This window comes from Nanorana parkeri, unplaced genomic scaffold (genome assembly GCF_000935625.1).
Source record: "Nanorana parkeri isolate BGI_ZX_2015 unplaced genomic scaffold, ASM93562v1 scaffold873, whole genome shotgun sequence".
NCBI classification, from domain to species: Eukaryota; Metazoa; Chordata; class Amphibia; order Anura; family Dicroglossidae; genus Nanorana; species Nanorana parkeri.
The window spans coordinates 276,329-293,991 of NW_017307141.1; the positions used below are offsets into that span (position 1 = coordinate 276,329).

Consider the following 17,663-nt stretch of genomic DNA (forward strand, 5'->3'; position numbering starts at 1 on the left):
CCTCTGCCACATGTTCCTGCTCCTCTAATCACATACACACTTCCAAGGCAGATTTATCATTGATTGCTGAATTTGAGTACCTTTTAGGGTTGCACAGATACCAAGTACAGTACTCGGTACAAGTACGAGTACATGTACCGATACTTTTGAGCTCCAAGACTAGACTAGAGAAAAATTAAAAAATTAGGAGGCGGCTGTCATTTTTAAGGAGCACACGGAGCTCCTGGGGTTTGTACATCTCCGTTTTAATGTACGATTTTGTTTTTATAAATAAAGGGATGCACAGATACCAGTTTTGCGAGTACGAGTACTGGTACTTGCCGAGTACTTACAAGTACGAGTACTGATACATTTTTGTTGTCATGTGACAGTTTTTCTAAAACAATACAGACTAATGATTTCAGGACAGTGGTGGAGCGCCAGAGCCAGGTCCCAGCTGCAACCGCTGCAACCCTGGTAGTTCTCATGAAAATGCCAAGTATCTGCACTGGTACTCGAAAAGTATCTGTGCATTCCTAGTACCTTTTCTCTCTTTATGTAAGAGACTGCTCAGAGACTACAGTGTATATGATGGAAAATGGCTCTCATGCAACATCCGCTTTCACATCAACAGATAACAAAGGGCATTGCGTTGTACTGTACCAAAACAGCGATGTCTAATAAGAACCGGTTGTACTGTTTGAATGCAACATCAACTACAACTGTCATTAGAGGGTTATGTAGGATTCTATTGGCAACGTCCCGCTTTGAGAATGCCACTTCCTTGGCTGTCATGTTGATGCTTGGCTTCAACATTTGGGCCAAAATAACTATGGAGTTAAGAAATTCCATCACCGATCTGACTATTTTTATTGTTATAATACAAGATTTATATAGCGCCAACAGTTTGCACAGCGCTTTACAATATAAGGAGGATGTTACAGTTACAATACAAGTCAAGACAAAAGGACCCTGCCCTTGAGAGCTTATAATTATTGGCACTATGCTTGTTCTGCATCCTGGGACTCAAAAGCTTTGAAGCCAGACAAAGCCAAGCAACCAGCTTTTTCAGAAAAAAGGAATGGCAGCTCCTAGGTGTCTCTACTTTTTCTTTTAATTATGGATAAAGTAGGAAAGGGATTAAAACCGCTATCAGGTTATTTTTTGCTGTCTGTTTCCTACTGGGGAAGGTTTCTCCATTTCTTGTCTGGGAGATGCAGCAGGAAGGGAGTTAATCGTCACAAAGTACAATGAATTTACATCTGAGACAGTTGTCACCAAAATGCAGAATGGAAGAATTTCCTCCATTTCAAGCCTACGAAAATTCTAAAATTTAGGATTTCCTCTTAATTTGTGTCTCGGTGACAATGGGAACCTGGACAAATAGAGAGGGTAAATCTCCCCAGCAGGGACTCACACATCATTAAAAACTTGACAAGGGGTCCAACCCTTAGGTCTATCCAAAACCAAAATAAAGTTTTTCCTATACGTACGCTATAATATTTTTTTTACAGTTTGAACTGGAGTATACCGATAAAAAAAAGCTGTGCTGTTATTTTTATGATTACTATTCCGTGTTCTTGTTACGTGTTCTAAATCATGCCAGTGACAAGTTGCTAACAGCACAAATGCTAATATTTTTAAAATCTCTGCATCACTTTTTCATGTACAGCTTGTGATAATTACATATAGGTTTAGCTGTCTGAAAATCTAGATGTTAGTCTGCAGAAGATTTGCTGACTTCTGTGACTGTCTTCTGAACGGGTTTGGATTTGACTTGTGAATTGTGATGGCATCATTGGAGTGCCCCAGGCAGCCCCAGCAGACATGATGCAGATTTGATGTTCTGTTAAGCCTGCAAACCTGAATAGAAAAAAAATAGAGAGCTGTTAAACTGATCTAAATTTTGAAACGTTGCTGGAGACTGTTAGTGACTGAGAGCTTCCTCGTTATAGAGGATCATTGTATATCACACTGTCAGGAATGACAGGGATATAAAAGGGCTATGAGTGTTCACAAGCTATACATCACATTGTATGGACCTTATTATCTTTAGACATTAGTTGTGTTTGTCAAGGTTACAAATATGTGCTTTGCCTCCATTCTACTGGCTGCTAAAATATACACCCATGCTCTCCAGTAACTAAAGGCACATTAATGGCAGACATTGGGAATTTATGTAGACCTAGGACATTATCTATAAATCTAACAATGATTCCTAAAGTGCCAATAGTGGCTTTTAGCTGCTACTAATGCAGGATGAGTTTTTATCATTTGCAGCTACTGCTTTTGGTAATTTTTTTAGGCAATTATATGTTTTTGGATTGCGAATATCTGCAGTTAGTGACATTAAAATCATTTTTTTTGCATATATCTACTGCTAGCAAACAGTAGAAGTATGCAAAACATTTAAAAAAATAAAAGTTACCAAACAGGGAAAAACGTACCTCTTTCTCTGTTGCTCGCTCCAGGCTGTAAAATCCAGTTTCTTGAGCGGCCATGCAGGAGGATGAGTGCGGCGCATGCACAGCAGAGATCATCGGGGAGAAGAGGAGAGACTCGCTGTAAGTAAATGCACGCAGCCATGAGCGTGCACGCCAGACAGACAACGTGGTACAGAAAGGGAGAGCAGTCTGTGCTGGATCAGAGACCGGCACCAGTGCTGGAGGGACTGCTGAAAACTACTGGAAAGAAGATGATCAGATCAAGAGGCATCACTTTAGCGAAGTCCTTAAAGCAGCATGGGGGGGTAACTTTAATGCCACTTTAACTGCAGCCAAATCAGCAAAAATATATTGACACATGTCAAACACAAGGCCTGTCAGCCGAATCCGGCCTAGGCCTACCAGGCCATTTCCTCTCCAGCTGCTGCAGTAAGGGATAGGAGTGAGGGGCTTGTGATGTGGCCATGTTTCATGTTACACCCTAAATATGGGTGTAACACCAAATATGGTAAGAAAGGTAAACTTGGCCTTTAATCGGGGACATCCTTCCTAGTTACTACCTCAACATCCTTTTTAGCATTGCCACACGATAGAGCAAATTCCTATGTCAAAATAGGGAAAAGGCATTCAGAATCTGTCATACATATTGTGCTGTGCTGGAGGTTTTCTAACATGCATTTCAATTCAGATGCGTTACACATTGCTCCCACCTGCTGTCAATCAACAGGCATTGTTGTTGGATAACGCAAGTGCTTTTATTGCGAACTTAAACTGCCTTCTGGATTTTAGCACGGAAAATGTATGCAATTTAATACACTGGGCTTCTTGGTAAAGGCAAAATGAAGGTAAAGTACTGCCATGACATATAATTGTTCTGGCTACAACTAATAAGCATTATGAACCTGTAAATGAAGTCATGTTGCATACATGCTATCAGACAGCATATGCATGGGGCTATATTTTGTACCGATGGAGCAAGCATTATTTCAAATCACATACACTCTTTACATGTGGGTTAACATTTTTCTTTTCCAAAACAAAAGTATTTTTTATGATCGTGGTGGGGGGGTCTAAAGCTTTCCCCGTCTCCTTGTGATATATTGGTTAGTTGTGTGCTCTTTCATTACAGTTCTTTGCTATTGCATTCCGTTAGAAGTTATAGAAAATTTGTGATGTATGTGCTGGGTAGTGTTTACATCTAATCAGACAGTTTAAATGTAAAGACTCGTCATTTGACTTCCTAATTATAGACCTCGTTTAAAAGATTTGATTTGTATATAGAGTATATTGAGAGCAGCAAGTGCCAACACATTATTTCATCCTTGGTTACAATAGAGAAAGCAAGGCACTCCAGCTTAGTGGAAATGACAGCTTGATGAGGCAGATACCATTACATTTACAACATTTGTGTCATGTGCGCTATAGTAGTTAAAAGAACATATTGGTGGATGGGATATTAAACTGTTTTGCCAAGTGCTTAGAGGAGTTAGATTAACTACTTCATTACTTTTGTCAGTAGTTAATATTATTTGGAATGCTTACCTCTGCGTAGGTACCTAAATAATCTAAACAAGGGTTCACATATGTATATGTAATATTTATATATACCTTATCTACATGGGTACACTGAATGTACTTTCTTTAAATCACAAAGTATATAATGTATGTAGAATGTTTATTTGCATACATATTTGATACTTGAAATGCTAACTTTTTTTTCTTTTTAGTTTTTTTTGGTAGAGAGTGGTGAAGGTAGGGTGTGTAGGCATTGTCACTTCTGACCCAAGTTAATGAAAAATTATGTAGTAGGCCTCAAGGGACAGCATGTGTCAAGGTTCTTTATGGTTACTCCATTGCCTAGTGACTGGTCATTTTGGAAGCTGTGCCAAGATGTGCAATCTGCATCCCTTACAGAGTGCAACTGCCTATAGTCTCAAAAGATCATGTAATTTCAAGGTAGTCATATTACTGGGGTCAGGTAGCCTGGTCAGTCCTGCCTTGAAATTACTAATCCTAGGAATATGATCAAGCTCGCTAACATTTCTCAGAAGGTCTCTTTCCCTAGCTGCTTGTTAAAATTTGCTACTGGGACATAGCCCTGGTATCACATCTTCCAACATCAAACATGATCTTCATAGCACTGACATATTCACATCAGAGCTCTGCCTTTTAAAATAAATTGATTTTTATCAATTCACTTTGTTGTGGCTGCCCATGTACACAGTTTTTTTGTAAATTATACTAATCCAATATAAATTGCAGTGGTCAAGAAGTGCTCCATATCCCCTGCAGATGTATTCCATTATGTTGGAAAGCTTTTCAGATTGAAGACAGCTCCATTTTCTTCATGGTGAATGGAATAGTCCTTTCATCATGCAAACATCAAGTCAAACTCAAGATAGAAGGGTATTGCAGTGGTATAGCTCTCTTAAGCAATGCTTTATGCATTACCTTATGATAATTTTAGACGATCAGAATTTGTTCTATAGTTATTGCAATCTTAATCCACAAGCTATAATCGTCATTCATTAAAAAGCCGTGACATGATATCTGTCAGACTTGCTATGGTGTTGAAGAACAAGAAAGAGACAATGATTCTGCATGCATTGCCATGCAAATTTTTTTTATTGTGTAGGGTTAAATGCTGGATTAAAGAAGTCTGCTGCTTAAACATATGCTTTTGTTGCCAATTACTGGGTCTTCTATAGCCATCAAGCCCCAAAAAAGTCAGCTCCTGTATTTATAATGGATAGAAAAAAACATTTCAGATACACAAGTATATAAAGTGGCTTATCAGAGCTTACGATATCTGAGATAAGGTCTTCCCATAGGGGTTGGATATTTTTACTATCCATGGTTGACTTCCTGTTTATTAATCCTGTTAATGGGTGCTTCAGGGAGCTCTTTTGGTCTGGCATTCATCTATAAATAATAGTACTGTACAAAGCCAAGTGTCAATTTGATATGATGGAATTTCAAGATGCATATTTTAAACAAAATGTTTCAAGAAGCCTTTTTCACTTTGGAGTTAGCAATATAATGTATTGTAATGTAATGTACCATATAATAGCTTTCCTTGGCTAGGTGATTGTTTGCTGTAGTAACTAATGTTTTTCTTGTTTTATTCTTTCAGATGAAGGTCTTAATCATGAGTGTAAACTCTGCAGCCAGTCATTTGACTCCCCAGCAAAACTGCAGTGCCATTTAATTGAGCACAGCTTTGAAGGAATGGGAGGCACATTTAAATGTCCAGTCTGTTTTACAGGTAAATATGCTTAAAAATACCATTGTTACCAAGTATCTGGATCAAAAACAGTTGACATTTCTTTTTTAGTGCAAAGGAATGTATTTTACTTGTCTGTCTTATGAGATGAAAGAAAAATGGTGTACAAAAAGTTGTGTATATGGATAGAACACCTGAATAGTAAAAATAACATGATTTCTTGACATATCTCCAGCTGTTTGTGAGTTCGGGTATACATGCACACTTACATATGCAAGCATTGCAGGTCTCAAAAATCTCACTGCTAGGGTTGCATCTCCGATCCCCTCTCCTCCTGCCCATTCACAAAACACACAGCCCCAGACTCTGTTTTGTGAATGGGCAGGAGGAGAGGGGGCAGAGATTTAGTGTGATCTGCATTGCTTCTATCCCAGTGGGCATGACAATAAAGTGTGAACTGTATTTCCATCTGCATGTAGTAGAACAGATTTGACCGCTCTAGAGTAAAGCCAGTAGGATGGGAGGTTTGTTTTATGTAAGTGGAATTTATATCTGCTCTGATACTGTTGAGGTTTTTTTGTGTGCCCAGAGTTGGGTTTTATCTAGAATATATGCCTCCAAAGACACATGATCTACTGTTTCTACCACAAACATACATAGGGTTGTGCACATATACAGAAGTGCCAATCTGAATGAAAGCCAGTGACCCTACTGGTATGTTTTTGGGTTGTGAAAGGAAGCCAGGGGAAAATATGGATGCAGATAAGGGTTAGTGCTAACCCCTGTGCTACCCAGTGTATATATTATTTTTGATCTTCTAGTGGGACCCCTGATTTACTGGTGGGCCTTCCATGGTCCATACGGAGGCTGATTCAGACCAACAATTACATTTATCTAGTCAACCAGTGTAGTATTTAATTTAACCAAGAGAGTTGAATGAACTGGGTTATTAAGTGTGTAAGATTGATTGTTTGTTTTGTATCTTTTTCTTTATGCATCTGCAGCATCAGATTATAACATATACCTAGTGATCACCCAAAAAATATAGCCATTTGACAATTTGATTATGCTGTTGCATGATCAAAACATTGCAATAAATACTATGTATGGATGTACACCTATGCCATTTTTGCTGTTGCTGATTGATTAAATTACACCGAATCTGCTATTTTGATGTCCATTTATCTGTTTTTACCCTGTTCATGAGTATAATGACATGCATAAATGAAATATAAATCACTTTCCTAGATTCACTGTCGGTACAAATGTTTACATTGTTGTGAAGTTAACTTAAATGCAGTGACTTTAATCACGAAGAATATCCCAAAGAAAGAATAATGCATATTACCATGTCTGGATCTATTACTTTTCATTTTTTTTCTAACAATGTGGTGATAACAGTCACCCTTTATTAATTTATTAGTGCTCACGTAAGTGTAATTCAGCAGAAAGCGGCGTCAGACAGTGACATCTAGTGTTCAGCTTTGTGTCAACAGCTATTTTTCTTTAATACAAAAAGAAACAACAGGAAAAAGAGAACTGTAGATTTCATTATCAGGCTATGAAGGAGAAAAGCATTGGATGAGCCTACTGCAGAGCCTATTTCCACCAAAGTTAATTTCTTTCTATTTTTCCGCCTAAAAAAATCCCATTGTAAACCCAACAGGTGGACGGCTGCATGTCCTGCAGTAATAAAGGCAATCTGCTCTGTGTGAAGATGCTCTCAAAAGAATCATGCAGCTATCTCCAGTGACTACTACACACCCTCCTGAATTTCTTCCTACTGCATAGCAGTAATGCCTTCAATCCAATATGTCAATTCTTTAATGCTGCAGAGGGCTAGAAATCCTTTGGTGAAATTGATTTTTCTATTGACAGCACTCGTAATTCTCTAATAAGCTACTGAGGGGCTTATTGTCAAGCTTCCAGTAGAGCTGAAACACATATTGGCTATAACATGCTATGTACGCATAACTTGCTTGATTTTGCAATTTTCTTTTTCAGACTAGCGGTTATTAATTTGACACCTGATAAATGAGACAGTTTTGTGTTCTTCTGTAATGTTACGAAACTGAAAAATCCACTGCCACATTTTAGCGGTTTACACAGACTGTTATGTTTGGGCTAATCTCGTCTGCTTCTGAATTACATTTCTCGTCACCTTCAGTTCTATGATGTTTACGATACTTTACTTTGTCATTTGAACTATGTCTGCTAAAAGACTGCTTTATCTCTGTGCTGAAAAAATATTAGAGTACATTTCACCATTCACGTATATCCATTCTTCACTGGAGCTCACAGTATCACGTGTGCATCACAGCCAAACAAGTACCCACATTCACCAAAAATGCTAGGGTCAATTTAGGCAGAAGCCAAATTATCTAAAAAGATGGTGGAGGAGTGTGAGGACAAACTGTAACAGCAAACACTACCCATGTAGCCAGGTTTAAATTAAGTGGGGTCTTGCTGGGATTGGAACTGAAGACCTCAAAGTGACAATTGAGGGCTGTGGAAAGAATGTGGGAGGGGTGCAGGAGGCGAATTGCCACCTCCATTCTTCCCATAATTCACAAGTCGGTAACAAGATGGTCAGATTAAAATCTCTTGTCTGTGTTTAAGCAGCCATGCTTAGGCTGTTTTATGACACATTAAAATAAAGGAGAGAGGTTAGATGAAATGCAGAGATATCATAAACAGTCACGAGCCAGGGTCTTCAGAGGATTGTCATAAATGGTCGAGTCTTAAGCAGTCTGGTATGCTGTTTAAATAATACTGATTGGAATAGGGACCTAAAACTGAACTCCACAAAGTTATGCTCCATTCATATTCCATAACATAACTAAAATAAGGGTGTTGCATTGCCAAAAAGTGGTCATATTAATGTAGAAGATACCACTCGGTTGGACATCAAACACAACTATATTACAAGATGCAGAAGGCTAGTAAGACCTCCTAGGAGAAATATACAGAAATATATCATGTTTAGTATCTAACAATTAATTTTATCCTGCCAAATAGTATACTGGTTTGTGATTGGATTGTGGAAACTTAAAATTTGAAAAAATAGATACGCCCAGGAGAGTCGGGTGAGTCCTTTTGGCACGATAAAACACTCCAGCACACCTACTACACATTTCTCATACCCTTTGGTTGGGTGGAGCTAGTTCTTCAACACCTTCTCCAGGGTCAAGAAAAAGCTGTTACATAAGAAGCTGTGAGCTCTCATTTTATCTTTGGAACTATTAAAGATTACTGAGAGGCATGTTAAGAGGGCCACTGACTTCTTTAACATCACATTGGACTTAATCTTGAACTGATCCAAACTCTGCAGTGTACCAAAGCCAGACGGACTTCACTTAAGTATTTTTTCAATTTTCATTACTTTTATTCTACTGTTGGTAATGTCTGTTTAGTAGTATATTTTCTGGAGATATTTTTTTGCTGAGTCTCTGACTGCTCTAACTAGAGACTAAGAACTCCGCACCTTGAAGAAGCTGGCATGATGTAAACTGCGCTTGGCAGGGAATGGTAAAGACATTTTTTTTTTTACAGAAGTCAGAATTGCAACAGCAAATACTATGGAAGTTTCATGTTTCTGTTAATGCACGTAGTGGTGGCTAGGGTTTGTGTGGGAAGGGTTAACTGCTCAGTTTACCTGCCCCAGTGACGGTCGCTTTCAGGGAACTAGGGGGTGAGCCTTACAATGAGGAGGAGGTGAAATCGCTACTGGAGGCAGCATTTCCCATTGGCTAAATGAAACTGATTTAGTCATTATACATAATGAAAAAGCGATCTGTGCTAAGAAAATAAAACTCTAAGTGAGCTGTTATATCACTCTTCTACACATAGTGGTTCTATTACCCCCAAAAAGCATGGACTATTACTCCTATGCTCTTAACCACCTAATTATTTATTCTTTTTGGGGGCCCTTTTCCTTAACTTTGTGTTTGTATTATCCATCAGTGCTAGGACCCTAAGATAACATAGGGAAGGATTAAAATCTCTGTTGGGTATTTAATGCTGTGTGTTTCCCCACTGGCCGGATTTACACTTTATTTCTCCAGATAATTGTCACCAGAACTAAAAGTAAGGCAAATCAAAATTGTAATGTCACTGTAACAAGAATAGAGAGGTTTGCCCTTAGTTTGCAGTGATTTTTCTTTCACTTCCTCTTGTATCTATGCAACAGAAAGTGAAGGTAATGTTGCCCATGGGGATACAGATGTAAAAAAACTGATTTCCAATTTACTCCCAAATGGGAAAAAGATCACTTTAAAATAACTAAACTGGGTGTTTATATTAAAGTTGTAACTGTTTAAGAAGAATGGACATACCTCTCCTTCTGGCCATGCCACTAAACACAGCTCTGACCACCCCTGGGTGGTCACAGGTTCAAGGAGCTAGTGGGATAATTAAGTATCATTCTTCAGGACCAATTTGTGGACCATATTTCACTCTGTGATGTAACGGCCAGCAAATATGTTTAGATTCTCTTAATGCGGTCAAAATTGCTTAACCAGGATAGATGACTGAGAACCACATTAGCATGTGTATGTGGCTCATGTGTAATTGCTTTTATTTTAACCTGTTTGATCTGGTCCGTCTGAGTTGGTATCCATATTGGAATAAAGCCATATGGGAATAAAGCAGCCATTGCTTGCATAACACAGACTGCTGAGGCATTTAAGCACCTTCTGTAAAGACAATTTCCAGCATTTTAGCTTATTGAATACCTATTTTATTTAATAAATACGGGTTTGGAAATGCAGAATGAGAGCTTACACCCAGCTTATGTTAACATGTGATGAGTAGTTGGCCTTGATTGATTATCGCATCACAGTTTGATTTCCTGTTTACACCTGTCAGCAGCAATGCATCTGCTTTAAAATACTGACAGAATGCATTTAGCTCAAATGCTGTTGCTGTTTGTTAGCAAAGGAAACTGGCATTTATAGAAGTAGGTCATCCTCAGTATTTTTCCCAGTATAGGTTTTCTGTACCGTCTGGTCAGAAATAATTAATTTCTATGTGCCCACTTGATGCATTAACAGAGGTACAAATTAACTGCGATCTGGGAACATAGAATGTGACTAAAATATCACTTTTAATGAATCTCTTAAATTCTAGCAATTGTGCACATGAATATATAAAAATGTGCTGAGGACTCGGAGTAGACCAGAAAAAATTCAAAGAAACCTTGCATAATCCAGCAATCATCTATGAAAAAGCATAACTCCAGGTGGACTATGGTACTATTGAAACTGGATCCCCTTCAACATTAGGTGTGGACCCAGTAGAAGTATTTTTTAAACTGTGATAAAGAGTTCACAATGCCAACTTATCCAGCTCTCTAATCTCTAGATATCTCTAGTAAGTGATGCAAACTTGTATGTAGAATTCTCCACAGAGATAACACGCACAGTTCCACAATCACTGAGTAGGCATGTAATAACGAGATCCAAAAAAAAAAAAAGGTTGTAACTGGCTGGTCAAACCTATTGTATGATAATGATGCAGAGGGACAGCTTACTACTAAGACTACAGTTAGTTGGATCTATCCCGGATCTCTGTTTTCGCCATTTTTTTTTCTTTCTTCTATTACCCTGTTTTGGAAGAATCTACTTGGCTGTGTGGATTCCCCAATAAATAGGTTAGTAATGCTGTAGGTATAGTGAAACACAGGAAGTTTAAATGACTGATGCATACATACACAGGTACTGACATCTTGGATGTCCATGCGCTAGTAAAACTCAGTCACAAGGTGTTGGTGCTGAAGGAAGCTGCTGCAGGATTCCATTGGGTGCTTAATAGGAAGCAATCCAAACTTGGACTTTGCATGCAATCTCTACAATCACTAAATAGGCATGTAGCAATGAGATCCAAGTAGGGTAAACCTGCCTAATCAAACACATTACATGCTAGTGATGCAGAGAAACAGCTTGACTGTGTCCCTTCCTCAATTAGCAAGTAATAAGCAGGTAATTAGATGCTAAAGATATGAGAAAAGCAACAGTGTGTTAAAAAATATAAATGTTTTCATATGCAGGTGCTGGTAATACTCATGTCACAGAAAGTCATTGCTGAGGGGCCCATTCACACCACATCCAGATCATCTCCAGAGCAGATTGTTTCCGGACCCAAAATGCATCCTAATGTATGCCTATGCTATTTCTGACCTCTGTTCACACCAGCGCAGTCTGTACCAGACCAGAAAAATACTGAATGTCTAATTTTGTCTGTTCTGGAATGCACTGGAACGCATGGAAACTCAACAAATGCATAAAAGCACTGGAACGCACCTAAAAAACAATTTTAAACAAAAAAAACTTGAACGCAGCAAAATGCAATGCACTGAGTTCTAGATCTGGCCGTGTGTTGTGAACCTGCCCTATAGCAAAGTATAAACACACTCCGATATAGATTGTGCAGCTGCCATGAGTATAAGTTTGTTATGCTGGAACCATCATTATTCCAAGGGTGGCATTTCCAGTTGCTGCAATAACTCCTTGGAGCTTAAATAGTTTAATCACTGTGGGTTTCATTCATTTAATGAAAGGTGACAAATTTCTTTTGGCTTATACCATACACAGTTTGAGTTATTAATTAGCCTTAGTTTTAAAGGAGTCCTTCTCAAATGTTTTCACTTATAGATGTTCTTTGGTTAGCTGAAGTCCCCCCCCCACCCCGGTGTCTACTTTTAGAAGAGATATCTGCTAGGGTTCATTGTCATGGCGCACCAAACTTCATTCTATTGTTAGAGGAGTTGTGGTTGTACCTATTATGTCACTTGCAGGGATGTGACCTTAAATCACTTCTAATGTTACATTGGTCTAGAATGAATTAGTCCACCACTGGCTACCAAAATGTTTTAGGCAGACTAACCATTCAATGTTGCACATTTTTTGAACTGTGTTTAGGAGCACTTTTGTACAGAACTATCTCTGTTTACCCCTTTCATAACTGGAATCTGTATAGAATCCCAGGTTACTAAAAAAAAAAAACTTTGATGTAGCTGTAATGGAGCATTTCAGTGTGTCCAGTTTAAGGTTAGTAAACAATAAGAAAAATCTAGTTTTGAGCTAATTAAATAATGTTTTCAAATGAGTTCAGTAGTCTTGACCTAATGAGAAAATGTGATTAAAATGTATGAGTCACCATGCAATATCCTAATTTTTTTCAGTGAGCTTGAAATGAGAATAATTGTAATGATATGACTGGAGACAGAGTCAAATGGCAGCATTCATAATCAATCTCACTCTGCCTATGCCGATAAATATTCTACATGCAAACTTTTTTTTAGGTCACAGTGCACCAAGCATCTATCAGAAGTCAGTGCTGCCAACCCAAATGCTGCCTCTGGCATATACAATTTAATTATTAATAGCATGTCTCCCAGGTAAACTCTTACACATTCTTAGGGCCTTGTTTTGTAGTCATTAAAATTGAACATGTTTGTATTATTGAAACCCCTGCATTCTCCATGTAGGTTTAGTTGATCTGAATGTATCGAAAGAGAACCTACCAATTTCTCATTTTCCTGTCCCTGCCCTGGAGTATCTGCGGGATATGATTTTTATTTATTACAGGAAATTGTTCTTTTGTTTTGAAATGTAGCTGTTTTCTCTGCCTTGTCAAACCATTGTTTATGTGATCTCAGTTTTTTTCCCCCTCTAACTATGGTGATTGGTAAAAACACAAACTGAATAAATATAAAAAGCAGCAGTTACATAACATTATTTAAAAAACATTTGTGCATCAAATGTATAGAATCTATGCAAGTATATAATTGTTTAATTGTTAAAATAATTTAATGAAACCTTGAAAATAAAAAATGAATAGACAGTATAAGCCAATCCATGCACAGAACAACCACCCAACCAAGATACGATTCTGATGATCAGCCTTCAAAATATTTAACGATACATTATGGCATATCTATAATTGTGATCTGAACCTGTAAACAAAACTTAAAACTCCCCTGTTTTGGCAAGGATATTACCTGACCTACAATACTCTCCTCATTCACAAAACCAGTACTGCTCCCTTCCACAATCTGACAAGGCTACACTACGTATGAGCAAAAAGATTAACATAGGAGTCACCCTTCTTATGCAGAGATTGTAATATATTTATAGTAACAAAAAAAATTATTTTGTTACCCAGAAATGTCATCTTTTACTATTCTATCTATATACTGTGTCTTTGTTCAGAATCCGTATACTATATAAGAACTCCCTTTTGATCTCCTCTCAGTCCCCGAATGCAGGAAGTGATGTATATAACATCACTTCCTGCATTCAGTGTCACTCTCCAGCTACGGAAGCTGATGTAGCAGATCTCTGCTTCATCAGCTTCTCTGGGGGTACCTAGGTGACATTTGGGGTCTTGGAGACCCCTAATGTCTCCATAAAGAGGACCTGTCCTTTAAATTGGCTATCACATAGAGGGCTTCTTATCCCCCCATGTAATAGCAATAAAGTTGTGTGTAAAAAAAAAAAGTAACACAAAAATTAAAGAATCATAAAAAAATGAAAGAAGCATAAAAAGAAAACAATTTTTTTAAGTCCGCCCCCCGCATACACACGCAGATATGCGTCGGGTGCACCCACGTGCAAAAACGATGATTGCGCCTATCGTGCCGCACATGTTGCATATCGCTGCAAGCGGAATGAGAGCAATAATTTTAGAGCCATTAATCACTGATAACACTAAACTGATGAGCAGTAAAAGGTTTTAAGCGTCACCTATGGGCGTTTTTTGCGATTTTAAGGCTTGACATGTTTGGTGTCTATTTACCCGACATGTTCCCGACTTTTATGTCTTACCAAAAATATGGTTAAGAATAAATGTTAAATTTTACATTTACGGTACTTTTTTCATTATATAGTAAAAAAAATAACACACACACACACACACACACCCCCCCCACCCCCCCCCCCCCCCGCCCCGTAGTGATTTTATATACCTCCAAAAGAAAGCTCTATCTCTCCCCAAAAAATTTTAACATAAATTGCAAGGCCATAGTCCGGTCATGCTGACTGGTGACATTTTTGACTGACTGGTGAGACACCATTTAATTGGATATAAACTGTACTGTCAATGGGATCCTAATGATCAAAATGCAGCAAATAACGCTTATTACAAAGTACAGTTATTGAAACAAAAAATACCAATGGTCCTGCTTTGGAGTATTTCCTAATGCTAAGCACATATCATATTTAGACATCAGCACACAATCCTTCTCTTTGGTCAGAATCTCCAGGGCTTCTTTTTTACTGTGCCATTTCTCTGGCATAATCTTCTGCATTCCATCTGATGCTATGCTTTAGTTCATAAGCATGTAGCTTTCACTCTCAGCATATTTTATCTATAAATTCTGATAAAGTATGCAAATCACAACTGAGTAGCTAATAGATATTTATTGAAAGATTGGGACAGCTAAATGTATAAAATAATGAAGGGAGAAGACCCAGATGTTTGAGTAGTATGAGATGCAATACACCATGGGTCAAGAGCACTCATTAGAATTGGTTTGGTAATTGATACGTTGTAAGGGTTAATTTGTACGCTGCACATTAAATGTTTCTATGTTTTTTGTTTTTTGTTTCTAGTATTTGTTCAAGCCAACAAGCTGCAGCAGCACATTTTCTCAGCCCATGGACAAGAGGACAAGATCTATGACTGCTCACAATGTCCACAGAAATTCTTTTTCCAGACTGAGCTGCAGGTAATCTCTCATAATCTGGGTTTGTTTTACCATGTGCACTTCAATTCTTGTAAGGTAACATTTGGAACAATAAACAAACCAAAGTTGGCTCTGCATCTTAGTAAACGTACACATAAAATAATGTGGTTTAAGGCTTTGTTCAAATGAGAAAAGGGGAAATGTGTCCCCTTCTACCAACATGCTTCTCTTCTGTAATGTTTGGAGGCATTCAGTTATCTCCATAGCACCAATATGCCACCAACATGCTGTCCTGGCATGATTGAGGCATCTAGCTATTTCCATAGCTCCAGCATGCCACCATGATGGTGATCTGCCTTGTTTGGTGGCACTCAGCTGTCTCTATAGCTCCCAACATACTCAAGCATGTTGGTTTGCCTGTTGGTGGCCTTCAGCTATCTTCACAGATAGCATTGGCTGCAGTTACTATGTATATACGCTGCTGCCTCAGAGTTGTATGTTATCAGTAATGACAACAGAAATAGCATGGGATGATGTGGGTAAATAAGAGTGTTTTGTTTTCTTTACCTATCCAAAACGGTAGTCCGTAGACAACATATTCGTTCATGCTTTGGACACCATGTGCTATAGTTTTATACTTTGAATTTATGAGGTAACGTGAGGTTATCCGTAGCTTAGACTGCTGCGGACAAAGCTATATGATGAGTGGAAGTGATGGCTTTATAGCCAGTCGCAGTGTTTTGTGGAGAATTTGATCAGCCAATGTGTCACAATCTGTAATAAACAGCTATTTTTTCCGTTTTATGTTTTTCCTGCAGGGCATGAACAATAATAAAGCTACTACAGTAGTTCAGTGTAGTGTTTATTTTCTTCAGTGCCTTTCTCTTATTTTATTAGTCTGTATAAGTTAGTAGAATTTTAGGACAATGCATCTTTCCACATTCGGCCTCATGTGAAAACTGAAAGGAAAAGGTCTTTGCTGCCCATATCTTCCAAGCAGATACTGATTTGTAATTTTTTCAGTAAGGTCAGAAGGAGCATGCAATAATATTGATTGTTGATATGGGCTACATGTACACTACCCTTCAATGTACGCTATACGTCTATTTGTACATCTAGATATTTGTTAATTTGAACAGTAAAATAATAGGTAGAGTTAAAATTAATTAAATTAAAGAATACGTTGGGCCTCATTCACAAAAACTGGCGTCCATTCAGGTTCCAGTTGTCATTTTTTGAGAGGACCTTAGAAAATCGAAGCAAGATCTGTGTAGTATAATTCAACAGGTTCATATAGTTACCCTGATAAGATGATTTATTAATAATGTTTCTCATGGCTACTAGAATAGAGAAACTATCTGTAAACTAGGTGTATGCCACATTATTTTATTATGTACTTATATCCTATGTAAAGTAATTTATTTTTTGCTGAAACCCCTCAATCTGCACATATGTCAGTTTATATAATAAGACCGAGGGCATTGCATAAAGGACTGTAATTACCAGCAACTTATCAGAATTCTCCTGCCATGGAATCACTGGTTTGATCAAAAGAGACACTATGATGGTTTGGTCTTTTTTAAGTAGTTTTTCTTTTAACTGTCTGTTTAAACAGTTTCTGTATTATAGTTTATTCTTTCTTTACAGCTTCAATGCAGCAATTTGACACAGGGGGAGGGGGATTATTATTATGAAATTATAGGCAGGCGGTAGGATTTGTCTTAATGAAACCTGGGACTGCATTGTCTGATTAGGGGTGTGAATAATTAATTCAGCTTGAAATATTGTTTTCTCAAATGGCTAACCATGTGAAAAGGAGGTTGGAGCTCCACCTGCTGGCTTGGATTGAAGTCTTCATAATATGCATATGCAATGTTACATGTTTACCTGGCAAAAAAATACAAATATGTACATAACCACTATATATTTCTGCTAAATCACTTGAAATATATATATAAAAGAAAAAAAACCTGCAGTTTGTTTTATTTTGTCCTGCAGTATACTACTATAAAAAAAATGTATATGTAACTAGAAAATAGATATGTTGTAATTGGTGACCCCAAATTTACCTCACATTATAAGGCTTAGGGTTAAGATTTAGAACCTTTGTAAGTATGCCCATCAGAAATGTTGTGGGCACCTTCAGTCGTCAAACTGTTTTTACTCCACCTGCACCAGTCTGTGCAGAGATTTCAATTTAGATCACATTATGGTGCCTAGTATACAGATTAGAGCAGTTTCATAGCAGAGAGCAAACTGTGCTAGCTTTCTCTAGACAAAACAGATACAAATCTTGTTTATGTAAAACAAGTATACATTATATTTTGCTGCA

The 17,663-nt window shown here is 37.8% G+C and overlaps 1 protein-coding gene across 1 annotated transcript in view; it reads left to right on the plus strand.

Moving 5' to 3' along the window:
- ZNF521 (zinc finger protein 521) overlaps positions 1 to 17,663 on the plus strand; it is a 286,555-nt gene that overhangs the window by 228,728 nt on the left and 40,164 nt on the right. Inside the window, exons 5-6 of the mRNA XM_018565685.1 lie at positions 5,557 to 5,688; positions 15,258 to 15,373. Coding sequence (XP_018421187.1) covers positions 5,557 to 5,688; positions 15,258 to 15,373 — 248 coding nt within the window. The remainder of the gene's footprint in view (positions 1 to 5,556; positions 5,689 to 15,257; positions 15,374 to 17,663) is intronic.